Source organism: Nycticebus coucang, chromosome 1 (assembly GCF_027406575.1).
Source record: "Nycticebus coucang isolate mNycCou1 chromosome 1, mNycCou1.pri, whole genome shotgun sequence".
NCBI lineage: Eukaryota > Metazoa > Chordata > Mammalia > Primates > Lorisidae > Nycticebus > Nycticebus coucang.
This window is the reverse complement of record NC_069780.1, coordinates 160317838-160334084: the sequence shown is the minus strand read 5'-3', so window position 1 is coordinate 160334084 and position 16247 is coordinate 160317838. Positions and strand designations below refer to the sequence as shown.

At 36.3% G+C, this 16247-nt stretch overlaps 1 protein-coding gene across 1 annotated transcript in view; it reads left to right on the top strand.

The window, feature by feature from the left end:
• Window positions 1-16247, top strand: part of CCDC152 (coiled-coil domain containing 152) — a 54924-nt gene that overhangs the window by 23752 nt on the left and 14925 nt on the right. Inside the window, exon 3 of the mRNA XM_053591451.1 lies at window positions 14735-14803. Coding sequence (XP_053447426.1) covers window positions 14735-14803 — 69 coding nt within the window. The remainder of the gene's footprint in view (window positions 1-14734; window positions 14804-16247) is intronic.

Sequence of the window (16247 nt, the reverse complement as noted above, 5' to 3'; positions counted from 1 at the left end):
ATCCCCCAGGCATATCATAATTAACTTCACTAAAGTTAATATGAAGGAGAAAATTCTCAAAGCGGCCAGGCAAAAGAAAACTATTACCTTCAAAGGGAAGAACATTAGAATAACTGCAGATCTCTCTGCTGAAACTTTTCAAGCCAGAAGAGGGTGGTCATCAAGGTTTAATCTCCTCAAGCAAAATAACTTTCAACCCCGGATCTTGTACCCACCTAAACTGAGTTTCATTTATGATGGAGAAATTAAATACTTTAATGACATTCATATGCTAAAGAAATTTGCCATAACCAAACCAGCTCTTCAGGATATTCTCAGACCTATCCTCCATAATAACCAACCCAATCCTCTACTACAAAAGTAAACTCACTCAGAAACTTCTGATCAAACTCCAACATCCACAATGGCAAAAGGATTAAAAATGCCCACTGGACTATCGAAAAACTCAATACCCAAAATTTCACCAAACTTATCAATACTCTCCATTAATGTGAATGGCTTAAACTGCCCTCTAAAGAGATATAGGTTAGCTGACTGGATACAAAAACTCAGGCCAGACATTTGTTGCATTCAAGAGTCACATCTTAACTTAAAAGACTGATACAGACTCAGGGTGAAAGGATGGTCATCCACGTTTCAGGCAAATGGTAACCAGAAAAAAGCAGGTGTTGCAATTTTATTTGCAGATACAATAGGCTTTAAACCAACAAAAGTAAGGGAGGACAAAAATGGTCACTTCATATTTGTTAAGGGTAAGACTCAATATGACGAGATTTCAATTATTAATATCTATGCACCCAACCAGAATGCACCTCAATTTATAAGAGAAATTCTAACAGACATGAGAAACTTGATTTCCTTCAACTCCATGATAGTTGGAGATTTTAATACTCCTTTGGCAGTGATGGATTGATCCTCCAACAAAAAGCTGAGTAAAGAAATTCTAGATTTAAATCTAACCATCCAGCATTTAGATTTAGCAGACATCTACAGAACATTTCATCCCAACAAAACGGAATACACATACTTCTCATCAGCCCACGGAACTTACTCCAAAATCGATCACATCTTTTTTTTTTTTTTTTTTTTTTTATTGTTGGGGATTCATTGTGGGTACAATAAGCCAGTTACACTGATTGCAATTGTTAGGTAAAGTCCCTCTTGCAATCATGTCTTGCCCCCATAAAGTGTGACACACACTAAGGCCCCACCCTCCTCCCTCCATCCCTCTTTCTGCTTCCCCCCCCATAAAATAAATTGTCATTAATTGTCCTCATATCAAGATTGAGTACATAGGATTCATGCTTCTCCATTTTTGTGATGCTTTACTAAGAATAATGTCTTCCACTTCCATCCAGGTTAATACGAAGGATGTAAAGTCTCCATTTTTTTTAATAGCTGAATAGTATTCCATGGTATACATATACCACAGCTTGTTAATCCATTCCTGGGTTGGTGGGCATTTAGGCTGTTTCCACATTTTGGCAATGGTAAATTGAGCTGCAATAAACAGTCTAGTACAAGTGTCCTCATGATAAAAGGACTTTTTTCCTTCTGGGTAGATGCCCAGTAATGGGATTGCAGGATCGAATGGGAGGTCTAGGTTGAGGGCTTTGAGGTTTCTCCATACTTCCTTCCAGAAAGGTTGTACTAGTTTGCAGTCCCACCAGCAGTGTAAAAGTGTTCCCTTCTCTCCACATCCACGCCAGCAACTGCAGTTTGAGATTTTGTGATGTGGGTCATTCTCACTGGAGTTAGATGATATCTCAGGGTTGTTTTGATTTGCATTTCTCTAATATATAGAGATGATGAACATTTTTTCATGTGTTTGTTAGCCATTCGTCTGTCATCTTTAGAGAAATTTCTATTCATGTCTCTTGCCCATTCATATAAGGGATTGTTGGCTTTTTTCATGTGGATTAATTTGAGTTCTCTATAGATCCTAGTTATCAAGCTTTTGTCTGATTGAAAATATGCAAATATCCTTTCCCATTGTGTAGGTTGTCTCTTTGCTTTGGTTATTGTGTCCTTAGCTGTACAGAAGCTTTTCAGTTTAATGAAGTCCCATTTGTTTATTTTTGTTGTTGTTGCAATTGCCATGGCAGTCTTCTTCATGAAGTCTTCCCCCAGGCCAATATCTTCCAGTGTTTTTCCTATGCTTTCTTGGAGGATTTTTATTGTTTCATGCCTTAAATTTAAGTCCTTTATCCATCTTGAATCAATTTTTGTGTGTGGGGAAAAGTGTGGGTCCAGTTTCAGTCTTTTACATGTAGATATCCAGTTCTCCCAACACCATTTATTGAATAGGGAGTCTTTCCCCCAAGGTAAGTTCTTGTTTGGTTTATCAAAGATTAGGTGGTTGTAAGATGTTAGTTTCATTTCTTGGTGTTCAATTCGATTCCAAGTGTCTATGTCTCTGTTTTTGTGCCAGTACCATGCTGTCTTGAGCACTATGGCTTTGTAGTACAGACTAAAATCTGATATGCTGATGCCCCCAGATTTATTTTTGTTACTAAGAACTGCCTTAGCTATACGGGGTTTTTTCCGGTTCCATACAAAACGCAGAATCATTTTTTCCAAATCTCGAAAGTACGATGTACGTACTTTGATAGGAATGGCATTGAATAGGTAGATAGCTTTGGGAAGTATAGACATTTTAACAATGTTGATTCTTCCCATCCATGAGCATGGTATGTTCTTCCATTTGTTAATATCCTCTGCTATTTCCTTTCTGAGGATTTCATAGTTTTCTTTATAGAGGTCCTTCATCTCCTTCGTTAGGTATATTCCTAGGTATTTCATTTTCTTTGAAACTATGGTGAAGGGAGTTGTGTCCTTAATTAGCTTCTCATCTTGACTGTTATTGGTGTATACAAAGGCTACTGACTTGTGGACATTGATTTTATATCCTGAAACATTACTGTATGTTTTGATGACTTCTAGGAGTCTTGTGGTTGAGTCTTTGGGGTTCTCTAAGTATAAGATCATGTCGTCAGCAAAGAGGGAGAGTTTGACCTCCTCTGCTCCCATTTGGATTCCCTTTATTTCCTTGTCTTGCCTAATTGTATTGGCTAGAACTTCCAGCACTATGTTGAATAGTAAAGGTGACAGAGGACAACCTTGTCTGGTTCCAGTTCTAAGAGGAAAAGCTTTCAGTTTTACTCCATTCAGTACAATATTGGCTCTGGGTTTGTCATAGATAACTTCAATCAGTTTTAGAAATGTGCCACCTATGCCTATACTCTTCAGAGTTCTAATTAGAAAAGGATGCTGGATTTTATCAAATGCTTTTTCTGCATCTATTGAGAGGATCATGTGATCTTGATTTTTGCCTCTGTTAATATGGTGGATAACGTTTATGGACTTGCGTATGTTAAACCAGCCTTGCATCCCTGGGATGAAGCTTACTTGATCATGATGAATGACTTTTTTGATGATAAGCTGTAATCTATTGGCTAGGATTTTGTTGAGAATTTTTGCGTCTATGTTCATGAGTGAGATTGGTCTGAAATTCTCCTTTTTGTTTGGTTCTTTTCCTGGTTTTGGTATCAGGGTGATGTTTGCTTCATAGAATGTGTTGGGGAAGATTCCTTCTTCCTCAGTTTTTTGGAATAATTTCTGCAGTACAGGAATAAGCTCTTCCTTGAAGGTTTGATAGAATACTGGAGTGAAGCCATCTGGACCAGGGCATTTTTTGGTTGGAAGCTTTTTTATTGTTTCTTTGATCTCAGTGCTTGAAATTGGTCTGTTCTGGAGGTCTATTTCATCCTGGCTAAGTCTAGGGAGAGGGTGTGATTCCAAATATTGATCCATTTCCTTCACATTGTCAAATTTCTGGGCATAGAGTTTCTGGTAGTATTCAGAGATGATCTCTTGTATCTCTGTGGGATCAGTTGTTATTTCCCCTTTATCGTTTCTGATTGAGGTTATTAGAGATTTTACTTTTCTATTTCTAGTTAGTCTGGCCAATGGTTTATCTATTTTATTTATTTTTTCAAAAAACCAACTCCTTGTTTCATTAATTTTCTGAATGATTCTTTTGTTTTCAATTTCATTGATCTCTGATTTGATTTTGGAGATTTCTTTTTTTCTACTGAGTTTAGGCTTAGATTGTTCTTCTTTTTCCAATTCCATAAGATCTCTTGTGAGATTGTTGATGTGCTCTCTTTCTGTTTTTCGAATGTAGGCATCTAAAGCGATGAATTTTCCTCTCAAAACTGCTTTTGCAGTATCCCACAGGTTTTGGTAGCTTGTGTCTTCATTGTTGTTATGCTCAAGGAAGTTAATGATTTCCTGTTTTATTTCTTCCTTCACCCATCTGTTATTCAACAGAAGATTGTTTAATTTCCATGCCTTTGGGTGGGCTTGAGCATTTTTGTTAGAGTTGAGTTCCACCTTTAGTGCCTTATGGTCTGAAAAGATACAAGTTAAAATTTCAATTCTTTTGATTCTGTTGATATTTGTTTTGTGTCCCAGGATATGATCAATTTTGGAGAATGTTCCATGGGGTGATGAGAAGAATGTATATTCTTTATCTTTGGGGTGGAGTGTTCTATATGCGTCTATCAAGCATAGTTGTTCTAGGGTCTCATTTAAATCTCTTACATCTTTGTTTAATTTCTGTTTAGAGGATCTGTCCAGCTCTGTAAGAGGTGTGTTAAAGTCCCCTGTTATGATGGTATTATCAGATATCATATTGCTCAGACTGAGTAAGGTCTGCTTCAAGAATCTGGGAGCATTTAAATTGGGTGCATAAATATTTAGAATTGAAATGTCTTCTTGTTGTAGTTTTCCCTTGACCAATATATAGTGACCATCTTTGTCTTTTTTGACTTTAGTTGCTTTAAATCCACATGTATCTGAAAATAAGATTGCAACTCCTCTTTTCTTCTGAATTCCATTTGCCTGAAAAATTGTCTTCCAACCCTTGACTCGGAGCTTTAATTTGTCTTTTGAAGCCAGGTGCGTTTCTTGCAGACAGCAAATGGATGGCTTGTGTTTTTTAATCCACTCAGCCAATCTATGTCCCTTCAGTGGGGAATTCAAGCCATTAACATTTATTGAGATAATTGATAAGTGTGGTAGTATTCTATTCATCTTATTTGGTGAGAGTCCATTGCTTAGTTTTATCTTTTGCATCAGTGTGGAGGTTCGGTTCTGTCCTTTGATTTCTGAGTTCTTACTTTGCTGCTTATCCATTGTGGTGGTCAGTGTGTAGAACAGGTTGAAGTATTTCCTGTAGAGCTGTTCTTGTTGTGGCAAATTTCCTCAATGTTTGTATATCCGTAAATGATTTGATTTCTCCATCAATTTTGAAGCTTAGCTTAGCAGGGTACAGAATTCTGGGCTGGAAATTGTTCTGTTTAAGTAGATTAAAGGTACATGACCATTGTTTTCTTGCTTAGAAAGTTTCATTAGAGAAGTCTGCGGTCACTCTGCTGGATTTGCCCCTGTAGGTCAACTGGCGCTTACTGCTGGCAGCTTGCAGAATCTTTTCTTTTGTCTTGACTTTGGACAGGTTCATCACAATGTGTCTTGGAGAAGCTCGGTTAGAGTTGAGGCGACCCGGGGTCCGATATCCCTCTGAAAGCAGTGTGTCAGAATCTTTGGTGATGTTTGGGAAATTTTCTTTTATAATATTCTCTAGAATGGCTTCCATTCCTCTGGGGCATTCTTCTTCCCCTTCTGGAATTCCTATAACTCGTATGTTGGAACGCTTCATAAAGTCCCATAATTCTGACAGTGAACGTTCTGCTTTCTCTCTCTTCTTTTCTGCCTCTTTTACTGTCTGAGTTATCTCAAGAACTTTGTCTTCTACCTCTGAAATTCTTTCTTCTGCATGGTCTAACCTGTTGCTGATACTTTCCATTGTATCTTTAAGTTCCCTAATTGACTGTTTCAGTTCCTTCAGGTCTGCTATATCCTTTTTATATTCTTCATATCGTTCATCTCTTATTTGATTCTGTTTTTGGATTTCCTTTTGGTTATTTTCCACTTTATTAGCAATTTCCTTCATTGTTTCCATCATTTCTTTCATTGTTTTCAATATGTGTGTTCTAAATTCCCTTTCTGTCATTCCTAACATTTCTATACTGGTGGAATCATCTGCAGTAGCTACCTCATGGTCCCTTGGTGGGGTTGTTCTAGACTGGTTCTTCATGTTGCCTGGAGTTTTCTGCTGATTCTTCCTCATGAGTGATTTCTTTTATCTGTTTCCTTGCCCTAATTTTCCTTTCACTTCCTCTTGCTCTTTAAGTTCTTGTGCCTGTGGACTAAGGGTTACAGGACCAGAAGTGTGAGAAGGTTGAAGAGCAAAAAAAGGGGATGAAAGAAAGGAGGACCGAGTGATAAGAAAAAAAGAAAGATAGAGAAAGGAGAGGGGGTGGGTATAAGGAATATTGACAAAAAGAAGAGAGGCACAGAAAGAGGGAGACAGGGCAATATAGGTGTACAGTAGGGTACTTTGACACAACCTTAAAAAACCCCACCTTCTGGGGGTGCCCAGTTGCATGGTTCCCTTGAGGTCAGCAGCTCTTTGCTAACCTGATCAGACACAGTACCCCACCTCCACCAAGTAGAGAGGAAAGACAAAAATGCTATAAATCAAACCAAAAGAAGCAAACAGAAAACTTTACGGGTATAAAATTGGGTGAAAAACCAAATTATATCAGTAGAAACACTAGCAAAAATGAAGTTGAAGTTATTAAAACAGGCAGCAATGGGAAATTATAATTAAACTAGGAAAATTGAGAAAGAAAAAGGGATCTGTGTGGAAAAGATTGAAATTAAAAAAACAAAAGAACATCAGCAACGTCAAAATAAACAAACAAAAAAAACAACCAAACAAAAAAAAAAAAAAGAAAGAAAAAAATACACAACCAAAAACAAAGCAGTTTTTTAATGTTATTGAATATTGTCTGGGCAACACGTGGTCTTCTGGGGTATGAGATGTTAGTCACAGTTCTGATACGACTGGAGGCTGCTGATTTCTCAAACCCCAGCAGGTAGACACCCTAAATCTCTCTTCAGCCTACTTAAAAGGCACTTTGAACTTGAAAACTTGCTGAGCAGAAGCTTTCCCAGCTTTCTCGCTGGAATCGCTGCTGAAGTGGCTATCCACTTACTCAGTGTGCCAAAACCGGTCTCACTCTGCCCCTGAGGGTTAGGGCTGCAAGGCGGCTCAGACCCCCACCCTTAGGCTACTTGGTTGCTGGGTTACCAGCTCCCACCCGTTTCTAGCTCTGCGACCCTGAGGGCGGAGCTTGCCGGGGCAGATCACTGACAATGGATCCGTGTGTCCCACCACCAAACACTATTAGCTCCGTCTGGCTAAGCGGCTCAGACTGGGGCCCTAGACAACGGCCAAAGTTCTCCGCACTCCCGCTCAGGCCTTCCCCAAGGCAGTTCAACTCAGTGCCAAGTCCAAGGACATCAAAACAGTTCACAGGTAAGGCCTTTCTGGTTTGCAGTCTCGCTGCTACTGAACTTACAGTTGTGGGCGAGTTTAGACGGATTGAACACACGCGACCACTTGCCGGTTTTCCACTGTTTTAGTCCTCCTCTTGGGGTCCAGAAGTCTCTCGCTGACTCCCTATATCTTCATAGGAGTGATGATAGGCAGTTCCCACCAGCCAGAGATGCCTGGAGTCCTATCTCCCCAGACTCACGGTGCCCAGATGCAAGGAAGCTGTTACTCAGCTGCCATCTTGCTCCGCCTCCCTAAAATCGATCACATCTTAGGTCACAAGTCTAACCTCAGTAAATTTGAAGGAATAGAAATTATTCCATGCATCTTCTTGGACCATCATGGAATAAAACTTGAGATGAGTAACAACAGGGATCTGCATACTCATACAAAAACATGGAAGTTAAATAACCTTATGCTGAATGATAGCTGGGTCAGAGATGAGATCAAGAAGGAAATTGCCAAATTTTTGGAACAAAACGACAATGAAGACACGAACTATCAGAACCTCTGGGACACCTCAAAGGCAGTTCTAAGAGGGAAATTTATAGCACTGCAAGCCTTCCTCAGGAGAACAGAAAGAGAGGAAGTAAGCAACTTAATGGGCCATCTCAAGAGACTGGAAATGGAAGAACACTCCAACCCGAAATCCAGTAGAAGAAAAGAAATAACCAAAATCAGAGCAGAACTAAATGAAATTGAAAACAAAAGAATAATACAACAGATCAATAAATCAAAAAGCTGGTTTTTTGAAAAGGTCAACAAAATAGATAAACCTTTGGCCAACCTAATCAGGAAAAAAAAAGAGTAAAATCTCTAATCTCATTAATCAGAAATAACAAAGACAAAATAACAGCAGACTCCTCAGAAATCAAAAAAATCCTTAATGAATATTACAAGAAACTTTATTCTCAGAAATATGAAAATCTGAAGGAAATTGACTGTTACTTGGAAGCACGTCACCTTCCAAGACTTAACCAAAATCAAGTGGAAATGTTGAACAGGCCCATATCAAGTTCGGAAATAACATCAACCATACAAAATCTCCCCAAAAAGAAAAGCCCGGGACCAGATGGTTTTATGTCAGAATTCTACCAAATCTTTAAAGAGGAATTAGTATCTATATTACCCAACCTGTTCCAAAAGGTAAAAAAAGAAGGAAGACTACCCAACACGTTCTATGAAGCAAACATCACCCTGATCCCCAAACCAGGAAAAGACCCAACAAGAAAAGAAAATTATAGACCAATATCACTAATGAATATAGATGCAAAAATATTCAACAAGATTCTAACAAACAGAATCCAGCAACATATCAAACAAATCATACATCATGACCAAGTCGGTTTTATCCCAGGGTCTCAAGACTGGTTCAATATACGTAAATCTATAAATGTAATTCAGCACATAAACAAATTAAAAAACAAAGACCATATGATTCTCTCAATCGATGCAGAAAAGGCTTTTGATAACATCCAACATCCCTTCATGATCAGAACACTTAAGAAAATTGGTATAGAAGGGACATTTCTTAAACTGATAGAGGCCATCTACAGCAAACCCACAGCCAATATCATATTGAATGGAGTTAAATTGGAATCATTTCCACTGAGATGAGGAACCAGACAAGGCTGCCCATTGTCTCCATTGCTTTTTAACATTGTAATGGAAGTTTTAGCCACCGCAATTAGGGAAGAAAAGGCGATCAAGGGTATCCACATAGGGTCAGAAGAGATCAAACTTTCGCTCTTCGCAGATGATATGATTGTATATCTGGAAAACACTAGGGACTCTACTACAAAACTCTTAGAAGTGATCAAGGAATACAGCAGCGTCTCAGGTTACAAAATCAACATTCATAAATCGGTAGCCTTTATATATACCAACAATAGTCAAGTTGAAAAAACAGTTAAGGACTCTATCCCATTCACAGTAGTGCCAAAGAAGATGAAATACTTGGGAGTTTATCTAACAAAGGACGTGAAAGATCTCTATAAAGAGAACTATGAAACTCTAAGAAAAGAGATAGCTGAGAATGTTAACAAATGGAAAAATATATCATGCTCATGGTTGGGAAGAATCAACATTGTTAAAATGTCCATACTACCCAAAGCAATATATAATTTCAACACAATCCCCATTAAAGCTCCACTGTCATACTTTAAAGATCTTGAAAAAACAATACTTCGTTTTATACGGAATCAGAAAAAAACCTCGAATAGCCAAGACATTACTCAAAAATAAAAACAAAGCAGGAGGAATCACACTACCAGACCTCAGACTATACTACAAATTGATAGTGACCAAAACAGCATGGTACTGGCACAAAAACAGAGAAGTAGATGTCTGGAACAGAATAGAGAACCAAGAGATGAATCAGCTAATTACCGTTATTTAATCTTTGACAAGCCAATTAAAAACATTCAGTGGGGAAAAGATTCCCTATTTAACAAATGGTGCTGGGTGAACTGGCTGGCAACCTGTAGAAGACTGAAACTGGACCCACACCTCTCACCATTAACCAAGATAGACTCTCACTGGATTAAAGATTTAAACCTAAGACATGAAACTATAAAAATACTAGAAGAGAGTGCAGGGAAAACCCTTGAAGAAATTGGGTTGGGCAAGTTTTTTATGAGAAGGACCCCCCGGGCAATTGAAGCTCCTTCTAAAATACACTATTGGGACTTGATCAAACTAAAAAGCTCTGCACAGCCAAGAACACAGTAAGTAAAGCAAGCAAACAGCCCTCAGAATGGGAAAAGATATTTGCAGGTTATGTCTCCGACAAAGGTTTAATAACCTGAATCCACAGAGAACTCAAACGCATTAGCAAGAAAAGAACTAGGGATCCCATCGCAGGCTGGGCAAGGGACTTGAAGAGAAACTTCTCTGAAGAAGACAGGCGCACAGCCTTCAGACATATGAAAAAATGCTCATCATCTTTAATCATCAGAGAAATGCAAATCAAAACTACTTTGAGATATCATCTAACTCCAATGAGACTAGCCTACATCACATAATCCCAAGACCAGAGATGTTGGCGTGGATTGGAGAAAAGGGAACACTTTTGCACTGCTGGTGGGAATGCAAATTAATACATTCCTTTTGGAAAGAGAGATAGAGAACACTTAGAGATCTAAAAATAGATCTGCCATTCAATCCTGTAATCCCTCTACTGGGCATATACCCAGAAGACCAAAAATCACATCATAACAAAGATATTTGTATCAGAATATTTATTGCAGCCCTATTCATAATTGCTAAGTCATGGAAAAATCCCAAGTGCCCATCAATCCACGAATGGATTAACAAATTGTGGTATATGTACACCATGGAATATTATGCACCCTTAAAGAAAGATGGAGACTTTATACCTCTTTCATGTTTACATGGATGGAGCTGGAACATATTCTTCTTAGTAAAGTGTCTCAAGAATGAAAGTAAAAGTACCCAATGAACTCACCCTTATTATGAAACTAATGTAGGACCTTCACATGAAAGCTATAACCCAGTTACAACCTAAGAATAGGGAGAATGGGGAAAAGGGAGGGAGGTAGGTGGAGGGAGGGGGATTAGGGATTACACCTGCGGTGCATCTTACAAGGGTATATGTGAATCTTAGTAAATGTGGAATGTAAAGGTCTTAGCAAAATAAGTAAGAAAATGCCAGGAAAGCTATGTTAACTAGTGTGATGAAAATGTGTCAAAAGGTCTATGAACAAAGTGTATGGTGCCCCATGATCATACTAATGTACACAGCTATGATTTAATAAAAAAAAAAAAAGATTTTTCAGAAAATAAAAAAAAAAAGCTGTAGTATATGTATACCATGGAGTACATATTTCTTCAGTCAAAAGAAAAGATGGTGACTTTACGTCTACATTCTTTTTAATAAAGTATCACAAGAATGGAAAAGTAAATATCCATGATAAACATACTCAATTTTATTATGAAGCCGGTAGACTATCTAACACGTACCTACATAAGAGAAAAACTTAATTTTATTAAAGTTGGGGGAGGGGGAATGAAAGGGGATTGGTGTGCTCCTACTTAAAGGACACAAGGAAGGGGTCTATGGCACACCTTTTGGGTGCAGGACACAACTACAAGAGGGATTTTACTTAACAGATTCAAAAATTGTGACTTGGTTGGTTGTACCCTCACAATAAAAATTTTAAAAATACATTAAAAAGAAAAATTCCATGTGAAATACCATTTGTAGATCAGATAGAAAATAATCAAAACTTTAATATTTTATTGGCAAAGAAGTAAAAGAACATGATTCTCATATATTGCTAGAAGGTAAAACTTCTGTGGAAAGTGGACTGGCAATATCTATCAAAACTGCAAATTCACATGTCCTTTGACCTAGCCATTACACTTCTAGGAATATGTCCTAAAGATACACCTTTATGTATGCAAAGTGACAAATATATTTATTACTACATTGTTTATAAAAGATAAAAAGGATCTAAACTGTCGATAGAGATCTTATTACATAAATTTTGATATATTCATCTAATGAACTACTATGCAGGTGATAGCAGGAATGAAGTAGTTTTATATGATACAGAATAATCTCCCAGATATAGTAAATAAAAACAGCAATGTTCAGAATAGTGTGCTATTATTTTTATATAAAATTACATCTTTGTACAAATAAAAATACTTTCTCTCCTATATACTGAATTTGCGTATCTCAGAAATGTATACATAGTCTCCTGTTAATAGTGCCTGCCTTAGGGAGATGGAAACTGGTTAGCTTGAGGACCTTTCTATCACACTTGTGTATCATTTGTATTATTTGAAATACAGTCCTTTTGGGGGGGAATAATACTTGGCAAAAGTAAAAGAACAAGTGAGAATGACAACTTATAGAGCCAAGTGTATACTAATTTACTTATGGAGCAAGGGCAAACTATACATGATTCAATTTATTCAAAAATAAAGTATGATGTCTAGATATTTTTTAATTTACATTTGATGCTAGATAAAGAATTTCTTTGCCAGTTTAAAATGATAATGATATTAGTATTGAGGATAAGTCCTGCAGAAAATCCTTTACATTCACTATTGCATTTAATATTTCCAACTATACTATGAAACAGATATTAATATTCATATTGTTAGTTAACATTAGAGCCTAAATTTGAGCTCAAAATGATCATTGGTTTACTAAATTATATAGGATAAGAAATAATTTAATATTCTGAACTGTGGATTTTAGGAAGAATTTAACAGGACAGTATTGTTCAAATTACACAGTAAAATACAATAGAAAAGATAATGTGGGTTAAAATTTGCTAAGAGATTTAAAAGCTGTCATTCCCAATAAGTGAATGCTACTTTACCTTATGAAGATACAATCAAACTAATTTCCACAGCAGAAAAATGTGGTTACAGAGCCACCTTGTGTTCACATTTTAAAAATACACATTCTTCAAACATCTAATATACTTTAAGTTGCAGGGTTGTTTTTTGCTGATTACTGAGGTAACTTCACCTGTCCTATTTTATGAATCTGTGGATTACTCTGAAAGACATAAGTAATGGCAGAGTCTATGATTCTTCAATTTTTAATTTTAGCAGGAACGTAATAACATACCTGAAACAGGTTCTCAGGTAATGTCTATCAAATGTAATTTAATCATAGTTTTATTACTGGGAAATAGCAAGCTAGAGAAAGTGAAAGATAATGGGAAGTTTGTCTCAGAGTGTGATAATGTTGAAGAAGGCAGGGAGGAATTAAGAGTCATAATGGTAGAACTTTCCATCTTCATAAGCTTTTAACTTCTGTAAAATACTCTTATCAGCATAGATGAAGAAAGTACATGAGACTGAGTGTAAAACCTCTAATTGAAAGATGAAAATTTCCCCTTCAAGGTATTGATTCTTTCATTCAGTCGATAAAACATATATTATTTTTAGGCCAGGGCTTCTCCACTTACCTCTTTCCTGCTCCAGCTTACTGTGATATTGCCTGTCTATCCATCAGTCACTTGTCAGATGTTTGTGGATTGCCTACTATGAACTACAACAGTTCTAAATATTAGGGAGAAATGTTAAACAAAACAAAAATAGTTACTGTTGCTACAGAGCTTATAACCAGGTGAACTACCATAGTCACAGAAAATTCCTTACTACCCATCAAAGCTGTGGCCGTTAGTGGTAGTACAGTAACATAATTGAGGCTTGTGTGCACACATCAGTGCTCGGACATTTGCAGTGAAGGTTATGTTTCTTATTACATTGTCAAAAGGTATTGGCACAAAAGTTCTTGATGCCTTGGAAAACTACTCATTAAGTTTTTGCTTGTTTTGTTTCTAATCTCTTTCCCTAAGACTCAGGCATGAATACTAAAATCATTAGTATTATAGAAAAGCATTGTATTAGTCTTTCTCACCAACTCTGGCACTCTATCATTGGTTGTTTTTTTTTTTTTTTAGACAGTCTTACTAGGTTGCCCTAGGTAGAGTGCCATGGTGTCACAACTCACAGCAACCTCATACTCTTGGGCTTAGCGATTCTCTTGCCTCAGCCTCCCAAGTAGCTGGACTACAGGCACCCACCACACCTGGCTATTTTTCGTTGCAGTTGTCACTGTTGTTTAGCTGGCAGGGGCCAGGTTGGAACCTGCCACCCTCGGTGTATGTGACGCCCTAACCACTGTGATATGGGCGCTGAGCCACTGCCCTCTATCTTTGAACAAAGCTTAATAGAATTTGACTTCTTTCCTTAGGATGTTCTTTCTTGGAAGATTTGCATGGACACACTAGGAACTCGTAGTTCCCCTAGACACATCTAGGTGTACCTTACCTCTGGGACAGATATTGCTAAGGCATATGGGAGTATCCTTATTATACTGTGCCTTAGAAAACTTATTACTAAGTTTTGAAATTCATTTGACTTAAAGGGTGATTAAAAAGTATTTATTATGTAATTTACCTTGAGATACCTTGTTGCTTTATCAAGATCTCATAATTCTCAATTAAATAGTATATTAATTATTTAATTATTTTAATTATATTTGTTCTTTAAGAGGTTTTCATTTTTAGTCTTCATCTTAACATTATTATTGTTATTAAATTTGAAGCCTTTTTAATTTTGTGAAGGCAAAAAGTGTAAACCAAATAAACTCATGTACATGTATAGAGAAAATAAAAAATAATAAAATTCATAGATGCAAAAAAAAATTATTTCAACTGAGAGAATAATTGCAAAATGAAATTAAGAGATTTTCAAATAAATATATCTCTTATGTTTTAGAATGTGCTACTCTTCATAGTATGGTCAAAGGACTACAACAGACCATTGAATATCAACACAATTTGAAAGGTAAGTTAGGTAAAAAAGTAAAATCTAAAAAAGCATGATTTATTTGATCACCTTTAAAAATAGAAAGTTAAGAGCAAGACTCCTTGCTACTTAAATGTCCTTTCCTAGATGATTATAAAATAAGAAATTCTATGTTGAACAAAGTCATTCAGTCATATTCTGACAGGGGATGTTTTATAACAGGTCACAATAGTTCTTTGTATTACTTTCAAATGTTTGTTATTACTTTCAAATGCTTGGAAATTTATTTATTATCAGTCACACTCTTGGTCTTTAATTACCCTTTAATTACCTTTTTAAAGGTGGGTTTTTAGTAGTTAAATGATTTTTTATTCAAACCATAGTGATAATTTACCATTTAATTTTTTGTCATTGACTAAGACTGTCTTTGTGTAAGTGAAGCCAACATATTTAGCCTCTTATTTTAAATAATCATGTTAACTTTATAAGTCTACTATTCACAAAACAAAGTAACCAAGTGTTTTGTACTATTCTGATTCAGCTGTGTAATAGCTGTGAGAGTTTCCTCGACTGTAACTGAGAATAGACTTAAATTCCCTTCCAACACATAAGCATTGGGAAAATAGGGAAGACTGTATAAAATAATCTTAAAGTTTATTTACTAGAAGAAAGACCTAAGAGTAAACCAGAAAACTATGTTTTTATGAAAAAAATATGGGGGAAGGAGACTTCCATTACCAGATAACAGCCATTGTATAAAATAATATGGGTATTGGCATAGAAATAGAAAAATATATCAGTGGAAAGAACAGACGATCTAGAAACAGGCTCTAATATATATGGTAATGTATAACACAAGGAATATTTCAGTTTATTGGAAAAGAATAGCATTTTAATATAATAATGGTAAAACTGGCTTTCTATCTGGAAAAAAAAGTTGGATTCTTTTCTAATATCAAAAAGAAATTCAGTTTTACAAAAATTTTATCGGAAAATTTGATATATTTGCCACAACCACCTAGAGAAGCAGACTCTCAGAAGTAAAGAATTTTTTATTTCTTCCCTTCATGGTTCTTAACCTCTGAGATAGCCCCTGCAGAAAAAAACAAGGGAGAGCAATTAAAAAGCTAACAATGTAGTGCATCTTACAAGGGTACATGTGAAACTTAGTAAATGTAGAATATAAATGTCTTAACACAATAACTAAGAAAATGCCAGGAAGGCTATGTTAACCGGTGTGATGAAAATGTGTCAAATGGTCTATGAAACCAGTGTATGGTGTCCCATGATCACATTAATGTACACAGCTATGATTTAATAAAATAAATAAATAAAAAGAAAATGTGTCAAACTGTTTATAAAACCAGTGTATGGTGCACCATGATCGCGTTAATGTACACAGCTATGATTTAATAATAAAAAAAAAAAGCTAACGAAAACTTCTTTCTCACTTCTGTTGAAAAAAAAGCTAACAAAAACTTCT